Here is a 13,095-nt window from a genome sequence, read left to right on the forward strand (position 1 = left end):
TTATACGGTTATGGAGACATCATATAAAAGGGATTTGGGGGACACATTCGCCAGTGTTGTTCGTCATATGTCTTATTTGATACAGTGTCTTAGAGGGGGCTTTTTAAAAACATCATGTGTGAATTAGAACCCTGGGGGAGAACTGCAGAGTAGAAAAATATTACCTCAGGGCAGTGTGAACTCTAAATGAACTGAATATCGATATGCCATAGAAAGTCCAGGCGCTTATTTCCAAGAACCCAAACCCCACTTTTTCCAGGTAGACCAATTCCAATGACCCAATTCCACTGGATAATCAAAAGCAAAAGCACATTTGGTCTGGCCAAAGGAAAACCTCATTATAAAATGGACTAAGCATTTTTCACCCCCTATTCCTAGTCAGTAAGGGATGGGTCATTCTTGAATTGCATTGGTAAATGCTGTCCCTTGACTTTGACACAATGAAAAAACACTTACAATGGAAAATGTATGTTGTCATTTATTTAACTGTTATTTAATAAGAAGACATATGCAAGTCCTTTATACTGCAACATATATATTTGTATGCATTGTAGAAACTACTGGGGGCTAGCAAATTGGCTTGTCCCACTGGTGACGTGTTTTTGGGGATTTAGCGATATCTATCTATTATTATTGATAATTTGGTGTCTAAATCCAGTGTTACTTGGTGTTACTCAACTTAAATCAAGGGAAATAATATTGTGAGCAAAATTATTAATCATATCTCTTTAGTAAATTATTTTTAAAGGTTTGATGACCTTAGATTTGAGAATTTGTGGCCTCCATTTCAGAAATTCCTCGTTTACCAAAAATGTCTCATTGGTGTTACCATCATTGGTGTTACTACTCCTACTGGTGGTACAATGTTATCATAATGATAAACATAATTTAAAGGCATTAAGCTACCATATTAGTTGATTTAGAATGGGAAGAAGGACCCAAATACATTTTAAATAAATAAACAATCTAGAAAAATTAAGTGAATTTTCCACAATGCCCAAACGCCACCGTAATTTAAGAACGACCCGGATAAAACAGCAAAAACGAAAGAAAAAAATGAAATGTTCTTCAGATATAATGGCGCCGTAGGAGATGGCAGCCATTTTATGGTTTCATCACCAATTGTGCGATTGTTTTTTTTTTTTGCGTTATTTGCAACTTATTTTGTATATAATGTTTCTGCCACCATCTCTTATAACCGAAAAGAGCTTATAGATATTGGTACAGCGATTACTCACTGGAAATATATCTTTTTCTTTAACGAAGCGGATGCGAAGGATTTACTTCAGACACCAGACAAGGCCCAAATCCCTGTGATTCTCGTGAGAAAGAGACAGAGATATCGGGGACGTAGGTCGGGGTGCCTTGTAAGGATCCGACGGCGAGTGAGTAATCTGCCTTAATCTGCCTCTACCATCAGTCCTATTAGCCAACATACAATCATTGGATAACAAAATAGATGATTCACGATCACGAATATCCTAACAACGAGACATTAATAACTAATATCTTATGTTTCACAGAGTCGTGGCTGAACGACAACATGAATAACGTACAGCTGGCGGGGTTTACGCTGCATCGGCAAGGTAGAACAGCCGCCTCCAGTAAGACAAGGTGTGGCGGTCTTTGTATATTTGTAAACAAATGCTGGTGCATGAAATCTAATAGTAAGGAAGTCTTGAGGATTTTCTGGCCTGAGGTAGAGTATCTCATGATAAGTTGTAGACAACACTAATACTAAGAGAGATTTCATCTATATTTTCCATAGCTGTCTATTTACCACCACAAACCGAAGCTGGCACTAAGTCCACACTCAATGAGCTGTATAAGGCCATAAGCAAACAGGAAAATGCCCATCGAGAGGCAGCGCTCCTAGTGGCAGGGGACTTTAATGCAGGGAAACTTAAATATGTTTAAACTAATTACTACCAGCAAATTAAATGTGCAACCAGAGGAAAAAAAAAACTCTAGACCACCTGTACTCCAAACACAGAGACACGTACAAAGCTCTCCCTCGCCCTCCATTTGGCAAATCTGACCCTATATTGTCCTGATTCCTGTACGTGACTGTACGTACATACCCCAACCAGAAGCCATGGATTACAGGCAATATCCGACCTGAGCTAAAGGGTAGCGCTGCCACTTTCAAGGACCGAGACTCTAACCCAGATGCTTATAAGAAATCCCGCAATGCCCTCCGACCAACCATCAAACAGGCAAAGCGTCAATACAGGACTAAGATTGAATCGTATTACACCAGCTCTGACGCTCGTCGGATGTGGCAGGGCCTGAAAACTATTACAGATTACAAAGGGAAGCATAGCTGTGAGCTGCCCAGTGACACCAGCCTACCAGACAAGCTAAATGACTTCTATGGTCGCTTCGAGGCAAACAACACTGAAGCAGGCATGAGAGCATCAACTGTTCCAGACAACTGTGTGATCACGCTCTCCGTAGCCGATGTGAGAGACCTATCAGGGCCAGACGGATTACCAGGACTTGTACTCCGAGCATGTGCTGACCAACTGGTAAGTGTATTTTCAACCTGTCCCTGACTGAGTCTGTAATACCAACATGTTTCAAGCAGGCAACCATAGTGCCTGTGCACAAGAACACTAAGGTAACCTGCCTAAATGGTAACAGACCCATAGCACTCACGTCTGTAGCAATGAAGTGCTTTGAAAATCTGGTCATGGCTCACATCAACACCATTATCCCAGAAACCCCAGACCCACTCCAATTTGCATACCGCCCCAACAGATCCACAGATGATGCAATCGCTATTGCACTCCACACTTCCCTTTCCCACCTGGACAAAAGGATCACTTATGTGAGGATGCTATTCATTGACTACAGCTCAGTGTTCAACACCATAGTGCCCTCAAAGCTCATCACTAATGTAAGGACCCTGGGACTAAACACCTCCCTCTGCAACTGGATCCTGGACTTCCTGACATGCCGCCCCCAGGTGGTAAGGGTAGGTAACAACATATCTGCCACGCTGATCCTCCTGTACTCCCTGTTCACTCATGACTGCAGGGCCAGGCACGACTCCAACACCATCATTAAGTTTGCAGACGAGACAACTGTGGTAGGGCTGATCAGCAACAACGATGAGACAGCCTATAGGGACGAGGGCAGAGACCTGACCGTGTGGTGCCAGGACAACAACCTCTCCTTCAATGTGATCAAAACAAGAGATGATTGTGGACTACAGGAAAAGGAGGACCGAGCACACCCCCATTCTCATCGACAGGGCTGTAGTGGAGCAGATTGAGAGCTTCAAGTTCCTTGGTGTCCACATCACCATCAAAATATCATGGTTCAAACACACGCCTATTCCCCCTCAGGAGACTGAAAAGATTTGGCATGGGTCCTCAGATCCTCAAAAAGTTCTACAGCTGCACCATCAAGAGCATGGTTGCATCACTGCCTGGTATGGCAACTGCTCGGCTTCCGACCGCAAGCCTCTACTGAGAGTAGTGCATACGGCCTAGTACATCACTGGGGCCAAGCTTCCCGTGTCAGAGGAAGGCCCTAAAAATTGTCAAAGACTCCAGCCACCCTAGTCATAGACTGTTCCCCTCTGCTACCGCACAGCAAGCGTTACCGGAGCAACAAGTCTTGGTCCAAAAGGCTTCCAGCTTCTACCCTCCCAAGCCATAAGACTCCTGAATAGCTAATCAAATGGCTACCCAGACTAATTTACATTGTCCCCCCCTCTTTTACGCTACTGCTACTCTCTGTTTATTATCTTTGCAGTCACTTTTACTCTACCTACATGTACATATCACCTCAATTACCTCAACTAACCAATGCCCCCGCTCATTGACTCTGTACCGGTACCTCCTGTATGTAGCCTTGCTACTGTTATTTTACTGCTGCTCTTTAATTATTTGTTATTTATCTATTTTTTACTAAGCATTTATTTTTCTTAACTGCATTGTTGGCTTGTAAGTAAGCATTTCACTAAGTTCTACACTTTTTTATTTCAATTTTGTAATGCGATATTCTTCTATTCCTTCTCATTACCTTTTTAAAAAAAAAAACTTTTTTGTCTGCCTCCTATGCCTAAAATGGAGACATTGCTTGAGATAATTAATCAAGTTGATTACAGAATGCAGTAAAAGAGTTCAAAAGTAACAAGAACCTCCAGCTGATCTAGAAGCTTCCCCAACCAGGGTTGTGTTCAATAGGTAAAAAACAGAAAGTGTTTTGAAACGGAAAACAACCTAACTTTGTGGAGAAGTTTAAGTAGTACATTCTGTTTCAAAGCCTTTTTCTCCCATTTTGTGCATATTGAACACAACCCAGGGTTAAAGATTTCAGCCCTAAAGCAGTATGGATGGTGGGAGCCATTTGTCAAGCAGAACAATTCTCACCAGATGTGTCAACATACCTCCCTGTGGGAAGAACTGGGAGTAGATGACTTTGAAGGTGTCTTCATTGACCACGCCGCTCGGGCACTCCTGCAAAGAAAAGGAAATATCATTCCATAATTCATTAGAAATCTTAATGTTGAGGGTATACAGTGTGTTCACATTTAAAACAAGCTTATATTTTGGGGCATATGTCATGAGGCATTTCTAAGTTATATTCTTCAAGAATCAATGGGTATCTATCATTTATTTATATGTCCAAAAAATGGATATAGCAACTAAAAACTGTAGCTTTAAAGGTTTCTCAATTAAAACATGTTTTCAAAATGCTAGTTGATTTGAACAGAGGATCTTTTCTCCAGTCCAACAAGATATTCTCAGTTTGCCTCTAGAAAACCTCTGACATGGCCAACCCTATGCTGCAAGACGTGATAAAAGCAATCCTTTCTACTGATGTGAAAAGGACCACCGTAGCCTTTCATTGGCACGATACAGTTGATTCAGCGTTCCACTGTAAATGGGGAGAAACTATACATAAAAGGCTCTGATTTCATTCAGTGCTTTGGAGTAAAAAAGTAAATGGCCCATTCAATGTTGTCCAAATCCAAGAATAAAGGAAAATGCAAGCCAAGCTCCGACCAATTTCTCATCCAAGGCCTTTTTAAAGCTACCAAGCTGTAGACGTCTGGCCCCATTCAGTAAACTTAAGAGACATTTATATGAGTACTCTTATGCAACACTTCAAAAGCCAGTCTTTTCAGAAAAAGAAACATCCAGAGAAGAGTGTTGTTAGCGCATAAACCTCAGCATTGAGATGTGTTGGAGGCGGGTAAGCCTTGTTTTCATTATCGACTTATTACCAGCCAGCATTCACACGGCCCGGCTATTCAATTTTGGGAGTGCATTTTTCGCCACAGGGGAAAATATTTCACCCGTGCTGACAATCTCTCAACCCAAAGGTATGAGGGAATTGACTACCCACATTTTCAATACAAGAATCGACCCTCAGACAAGGCAATACGGGGTTGCAGGATTTCATAAGAGAGACCATATCAAGGTGAGGTGAATGCACATAAACACATTGGGTGACGTTCTCTTTAAACACAATTCATGTATTTGGACAGTGGTTTTCTTGATTTACAGTAAATGGGACCCGGGATGCCAGGATACTGTAGCTGGGGGGCTACGGCTTGAAAGTGAAAATTAAAATATATACATAAGTTATGTGAAGGTAAGAACATTATGCTGTAACTATGCCTTATTGGGCTGTGTTTTCTAATCCTTCCCTATATGAAACTATGAAAAGCTTCAACCAGATAACACATACACGTTCATAGCAATTGCACACAGTACTGAAAGAGGGCCAAAAGTCAAATGAAACCAAAAAAACAATACGAGTTTATGAAATGTGTTTCCTGGAAATACACTGGCAATCAGTGGGAAGCGTTTTTCACATAGTTGCATAGAACTACAATATGGCTTGCATATCAGATGCATTTGGCTGGCCATTATCACCCTTTCATTTTTAGTAGTTGCTCTTATCCAGAGCAATGTACCGGAGCAACTAGGGTTTAAGTGACTTGTTCAAGGGCACATCAACACATTTTTCACCTAGTCGACTGGCCTAACACTCTTAACTGCTAGGCTACCTGCTGCCCACGCCATTGAGTGAGCGTGGGGAAAAGTGTACCAACCATTATACCCAAAAGGGCAACAGGAAAATACAGAGGGCTTTTAAAATGGTGTCCTTTGAGAGAAAAATTAGGCTTGGTTCCTTCCTCAAGTCAAAGAGCTATACACTATCTGCCCTTGTCTGCTAAATGGAAATCTATAATGTTTGACATTGAAGCCCTTAAGAATTGTATTAGCCTATCGTGCAGGCTTCTGGAGCTAGCGTTAAGGTAATAGAGCTAACTTTTCTTACAGAGTAGAATACTGAAAAAAAATCAATTTTGGTTTAGAAATCCACCAAGGACACAGTCTAAAAAGACCAATCATTGACATGAATAATTTGTTGTTAAACAATGAACAGTAGCATACACTTCCATTTTTATCTTGCCTCTGTATAAGACAGAACGAGAATATAAATCCTGCAGTGCATACACATACAAACATCATTACTTGTGTGTCATTTAGTAAATCAGAAGGACATGAATGGATCAAGTTGGCTTGGGGATTCAAACCAGCAACCTTTCTGTTACTGGCCCAACCACTTAAGGCTACTTACCACTCATTAAGGTCTCACCAACCCACTGTCGGGCTGCTGATAACAATGATAACCCTTAAGCTATGTGCTCTCGAAAACATTCACAGCTCACACTGTAACAAAGCTTTCGTCTCCTTAAAAGGTGCAAGATTAATGGCAGGCATGTGGAGATAGTTCCTTATATAGCCTCGAGCAGGGTTACTAAAGTACTAAGGTCCAGTCGTTTTCCTAGTTAGCTAAGGTCCGGATGAATATTGTTATTTATCAGCGTAGTAACAAACCACCACCTCACAACTCATGCAACCCCAAACTGTCTACTGTATTTAATACCATACATCTCCCAATGTTTGGAAAGGGATGACCATTGTGAAATAATAATGAGCAAAAAAAGGGAAGGCCACTAAATAAATGAAACACGGGACTGAGCAATGTTGAAAAAAATCCATCAAGTTGAACAGTGTAAAGACCACATAAAGTAGTGGTTGTAGTAGCTTTCCAGGTTGGTATCGTATGGTTATGAATGAGTATTAATTTACTGAGGCAACACCTGTCATTGCTACGGTGGCCCTGCGGCGCAATACCCCAAAACAATAATGAAAAAATTGGATAGAAACAAAATGAACTTAAATGATCGCGTTGCAAACTGAATGAACTTGACACGAACACAATGCTAATTGGCCACAAAAGGTCACTTAATGATGTTAGACACAAATATTGACAACATTCATAGAACTTGGACATTCATGCAAAACTGTATCCAACTCCAATGGAGAGAGTGAAGGGTGATAATTGTGTGGGCCACAGCTGTTGTTTCGATGTTTGTGGGTGAGGACCAACCACATAAACACAGCTGGTAGGTGGCACCCGTAGACTTTTCCAGGGCAGGGCTGCATGCCTTGTCAAGTAGCAAATCACATTAACACCAGCAGGCATTTGATCAGCACGCAGTTTGTGTGTATGAATGTCAATGTGTTTCCCCACTGAGCTAAAGCCTACCACGAGTATTCAAGTTTCAGGCAAGAATTTTCCTCAAATAACATCTAAAACTCCTCAGAACCTTGCACAACAGGCGCAAGATCAAGAGAGGTTTGAGTTGTAAAAGTTTGCACCAAAGTTACCAGTGAGTGCGCTCCAGGCATACTGTAACTTTACACCTCAGTGTCTACTCAATTGTCTCAGATGGTCTCTGATATGACCAAGTCTGCAGAAGAGAGATGGAGGAACAGTTTACACTGGGTGGGTAGTAAGTACCCTGGGACTCACATGTTTGGGTCCCCAGATGGCTAATGGTTTTGGGGGAACGAGGGGAAAAGCAGGGGAGTTGCTAGTTCTTTGTTGTTTCATAAACCCCTTTTAATATCCTGTGAGTATCCTGTAGCTCAAGAAGACCCTCGATTTTCTTGGAAAGCAGCCGAGAACACACCGTTTGAATTAAGTTTGTGTCCAGTTTTTCTTTTAGCTGTTTTGTGACCTGATTCTGTCAAAAGTTAAGTGTAAGGGAGCTATGAAGGGTGTTGTGGTGTTAACATCTTACCCCTCTGAGGATTGTCTTACTAGGCAATACTGGGTATACAGTACACCGCTTATACTGTCTATATAAACTTGATCGAGTCCTGGCTTTAAAAGTCCTGTGTTGGGAATTGTAGGTTACACGTTGAGGTTGTCAAAGTAATAATTATCACATATACAGTGCCTTCAGAAAGTATTCATACCCCTTGACTTATTACACATTTTATTGTGATACAGCCTGAATTCAAAATGGATTAAATAGTATTTTTTTCTCACCCATCGTCACACAATACCCCATAATGACGAAGTAAAAACATGTTTTTAGATATTTTTTGCTCATTTATTGAAAATGAAATAGAGAAATATCAAATTTACATAAGTATTCACACCCCTGAGTCAATACATGTTAGTATCACCTTTGACAGCGATTACAGCTGTGAGTCTATCTGGGTAAGTCTCTAAGAGCTTTGAACACCTGGATTGAACAATATTTCCACATTATTCTTTTAAAAAATTATTCAAGCTGTGTCAAGTTGGTTGTTGATTATTGCCAGACAGCCATTTAAGTCTTGCCATAGATTAAAGACGATTTAAGTCAAAACTGTAGTGTAACTCCAGTGTATATTTGGCCTTGTGCTTTAGGTTATTGTCCTGCTGAAAGGAAAATGTGTCTCCCAGTGTCTGTTGGAAAGCAGACTGAACCAGGTTTTCCTCTAGGATTTTGCCTGTGGTTAGCTCTACTCCTTCTCTTTTTATCCTAAAATACTCCCTAGTCCCTGTCGATGACATGCATACACATAACATGAGGCACGCACCACCATGCTTTTTTACCCATCTACCAATAGCTGCCCTTCTTTGCGTAGCACACGCTCCAGCAGGTATATCTCACTGGTCATCCCCAAAGCCAACACCTCCTTTGGCCACCTTTCCTTCCAGTTCTCTGCTGCCAATGACTGGAACAAATTGCAAAAATCGCTGAAGTTGGAGACTTATATCTCCCTCACTAACTTTAAGCATCCGCTATCTGAGCAGCTTACCGATCACTGCAGCTGTACACAGCCCATCCAATCTACCGACCTCATCCCCATATTGTTGTTAGTTACTTTTTTGCACACCAGAATTTCTACTTGCACATCATCATCTGCACATCTACACTCGTGTTAATTTGCTAAATTGTACTTACTTTAGTCTCTATGGCCTATTTATTGCCTTACATCCTCACGTAATTTACCCACACTGTATATAGACGTTTTCTATTTTGTTATTGACTCTACGTTTGTTTATTCCTAATGTAACTCTGTGTTGTTGTTTGTGTCAAACTGCTTTGCTTCATCTTGGCCAGGTCGCAGTTGCTAATGAGAACTTGTTCTCAACTGGCCTACCTGGTTAAATAAAGGTGAAATTAAACAAATCAAAAGTAACATTTTTGGAAAACCTCCATGATCTTTGTGGTTGACTGAGGGACTTTACAGATAATTGTATGTGTGGGGTACAAAGATGAGGTAGTTATTCAAAAATCATGTTAAACACTATTATTGCACACAGAGTGAGTCCAACTTATCATGTGACATTAAGCACATTTTTATCTCCTTAACTTATTTAGGCTTGCCACTCAAGACATTTCAGCTTTGTCTTTTTAAAGAATGTGTAAACATTTCTAGAAACATAATTCCACTTTGACATGATGGGGTATTGTGTGTAGGCCAGTGACAACATTTAATCCATTTCAGGATGTAACAACCAAATACGGAAAAAGTGTAAATACTTTCTGAAGGCACTGTATTTTACAAATGCATAATCATGGATATTGCAGTAATTCTAATATACTATACCTCAGATATTTGTTTGTCAGACAATCTCCATATAAGCTATTACACTTAACAAATATTTAAACGCAACATGTAAAGTCATGAGCTGAAAATACCTGAACTTTTCCATACACACAAAAAAAGCTTATTTCTCTAAAATTGTGTGCACAAATTGGTTTACATCCCTGTTAGTGAGCATTTCTCCTTTGCCAAGATATCAAGATGTTGATTAAACAGCAAGATATCCTTTGCCAAGATATCAAGAAGCTGATTAAACAGCACGATCATTACACGGATGCATCTTGTGCTGGGGACAATAAAGGGACACTCTAAAATATGATTTCTTTTCACACGACACAATGCCACAGATGTCTCAAGTTTTGAGTGAGTGTGCAATTGGCATGCTGACTGCAGGAATGCCCACCACAGCTGTTGCCAGATAATTGAATGTTAATTTCTACCATAAGCCGCCTACAACATCCTTTAAGAGAATTTGGCATTATGTCCAACCGGCCTCACAACTACGTGTATGGCGTTGTGTGGGCGAACGGTTTGCTGATGTCAACATTGTGAACAAAGTGCCCCATGGTGGCGGTGGGGTTATGGAATGGGCAGGTATAAGCTATGGACAACGTACACAATTGCATTTAGCGATGGCAATTTGAATGCACAGAGATACCATGATGAGATCCTGAGGCTCATTGTCGTGCCATTCATCCCCCGCCATCACCTCATGTTTCAGCATGATAATACACTGCCCCATGTCACAAGGATCTCTACAGAATTCCTGGAAGCTGAAAATGTCCCAGTTCTTCCATGACCTGCGTACTCTGTTGAATCAACTTCAAACCTAATCACTAAACCAATCAAGGTGTCTGCTGTACAGACACAAAGTTCGACGTAGACAATATTAATTTGGAGCCTTTGTTGTTTCGCAAAGCTAGTGCTAATTAAAACACTGTTTTGTCCCCCCCCCCCACACTGTTTTCACGCTGCATGAGGCCATATAGAGTACAGTAATTATGCTCAGAATGGTTATAGTACATTGTGACATTAAACTGCTTCCCTTATTTCAGCCCTATTGTCTGCTAAACAAAATATGGTTGTGAGTCGTGCAGAGTGGAAATGCAGTGTGTTCACACTATCCTTGAAACCCCAGAGACTGTTGGGAGGTTACAGATGTCAACACTAATTGGACATAGTGATTAAATGGCAAAGTAATGAAGAATGGCTGGGTCCCAAACAAAGAAACAGCCTACTGCTGCCCTTTATACAGTGCAGTGACTCGCCCTAGCACATGTGAGGAGACCAGATGAAAGAAATGTGTATAGAGATTCAATAATATTACTTTAATTTATCAGGTCCTTCCAGAGTGATGAAGGCAAATCGACAAGGGCAGGGAGAATGTGGGAAGTTTTCAGTTTGGAATCAAGCCAATTGACTAAAATGTAAGCCACCACACAAACAATAACATCTTCACTTCAGATCACACAACAGATTGCTGCATGTTTTGCTTTCCACAGAGAACATAGAGTTCACACTGCACCTAAAGTTGTTAAGAGCTCGATTTAGAGGAGAGCGTTTGATCAAGGACAGCAAAGACAGGTAAAGTGGTCAGGCCGGCTGAAAGAAACAGCTAAAATGTTTTCTGTGTCGATTCCATCAAAACGCAGGGGCTAGAGAACCCGCAAAAACGTCCACTTACATTCCGTGAGGTGAGGTCAAGTTCATCTCGGTCATGGTGACATACAGTGAGTGAAAAAAGTATTTCATCCCCTGCTGATTTTGTACATTTGCCCACTGACAAAAAAAATGATCAGACTATCATTTTAATGGTAGGTTTATTTGAACAGTGAGAGACAGAATAACAACAAAAAATCAGGAAAAACACATTTTAAAAATGTTATAAATTGATTTGCATTTTAATGAGGGAAATAAGTATTTGACCCCCTCTCAATCAGAAAGATTTCTGGCTCCCAGGTGTCTTTTATACAGGTAATGACCTGAGATTAGGAGCACACTCTTAAAGGGAGTGCTCCTAATCTCAGCTTGTTACCTGTATAAAAGACACCTGTCCACAGAAGCAATCAAGCAATCAGATTCCAAACTCTCCACCATGGCCAAGACCAAAGAGCTCTCCAAGGATGTCAGGGACAAGATTGTAAACCTACACAAGGCTGGAATGGTCTACAAGACCATCGCCAAGCAGCTTGTTGAGAAGGTAACAACAGTTGGTGCGATTATTCGCAAATGGAAGAAGCACAAAAGTACTGTCAATCTCCCTCAGCCTGGGGCTCCATGCAAGATCTCACCTCGCGGAGTTTCAATGATCATGAGGACAGTGAGGAATCAGCCCAGAACTACACGGGATGATCTTGTCAAGGATTTCAAGGCAGCTGGGACCATAGTCACTAAGAAAACAATTGGTAACACACTACGCAGTGAAGGACTGAAATCCTGCAGCGCCCGCAAGGTCCCCCTGCACAAGAAAGCACATATACATGCCCGTCTGAAGTTTGCCAATGAAAATCTGGATGATTCAGAGGACAACTGGGTGAAAGTGTTGTGGTCAGATGAGACCAAAATTGAGCTCTTTGGCATCAACTCAACTCGGCGTGTTTGGAGGAGGAGGAATGCTGCCTATGACCCCAATAACACCATCCCCACCTTCAAATATGGAGGTGGAGACATTATGCTTTGGGGGTGTTTTTCTGCTAAGGGGACAGGACAACTTAACCGCATCAAAGGGACGATGGACAGGGCCATGTACCATCAAATCTTCCCTCAGCCAGTTGCATTGAAAATGGGTCGTGGATGGGTATTCCAGCATGACAATGACCCAAACCACACGGCCATGGCAACAAAGGAGTGGCTCAAGAAGAAGCACATTAGGTCCTGGAGTGGCCGAGCCAGTCTCCAGACCTTAATCCCATAGAAAATCTGTGGAGGGAGCTGAAGGTTCGAGTTGCCAAACGTCAGCCTCGAAACCTTAATGACTTGGAGAAGATCTGCAAAGAGGAGTGGGACAAAATCCCTCCTGAGATGTGTGCAAACCTGGTGGCCAACTTCAAGAAATGTCTGACCTCTGATTGCCAACAAAGGTTTTGCCACCAAGTCATGTTTTGCAGAGGGGTCAAATACTTATTTCTCTAAGTAAAATGCAAATCAATTTCTAACATTTTTGACATGTGTT

The 13,095-nt window shown here is 41.4% G+C and overlaps 1 protein-coding gene across 4 annotated transcripts in view; it reads right to left on the minus strand.

The window, feature by feature from the left end:
* Positions 1-13,095, minus strand: part of LOC135516335 (Kv channel-interacting protein 4-like) — a 233,394-nt gene that overhangs the window by 8,404 nt on the left and 211,895 nt on the right. For all 4 annotated transcript variants that reach the window (XM_064940567.1, XM_064940565.1, XM_064940568.1 and 1 more), the window contains exon 3: positions 4,400-4,469. In XM_064940567.1, coding sequence (XP_064796639.1) covers positions 4,400-4,469 — 70 coding nt within the window. The remainder of the gene's footprint in view (positions 1-4,399; positions 4,470-13,095) is intronic.

This window comes from Oncorhynchus masou, chromosome 27 (genome assembly GCF_036934945.1).
Source record: "Oncorhynchus masou masou isolate Uvic2021 chromosome 27, UVic_Omas_1.1, whole genome shotgun sequence".
Taxonomy (NCBI): domain Eukaryota; kingdom Metazoa; phylum Chordata; class Actinopteri; order Salmoniformes; family Salmonidae; genus Oncorhynchus; species Oncorhynchus masou.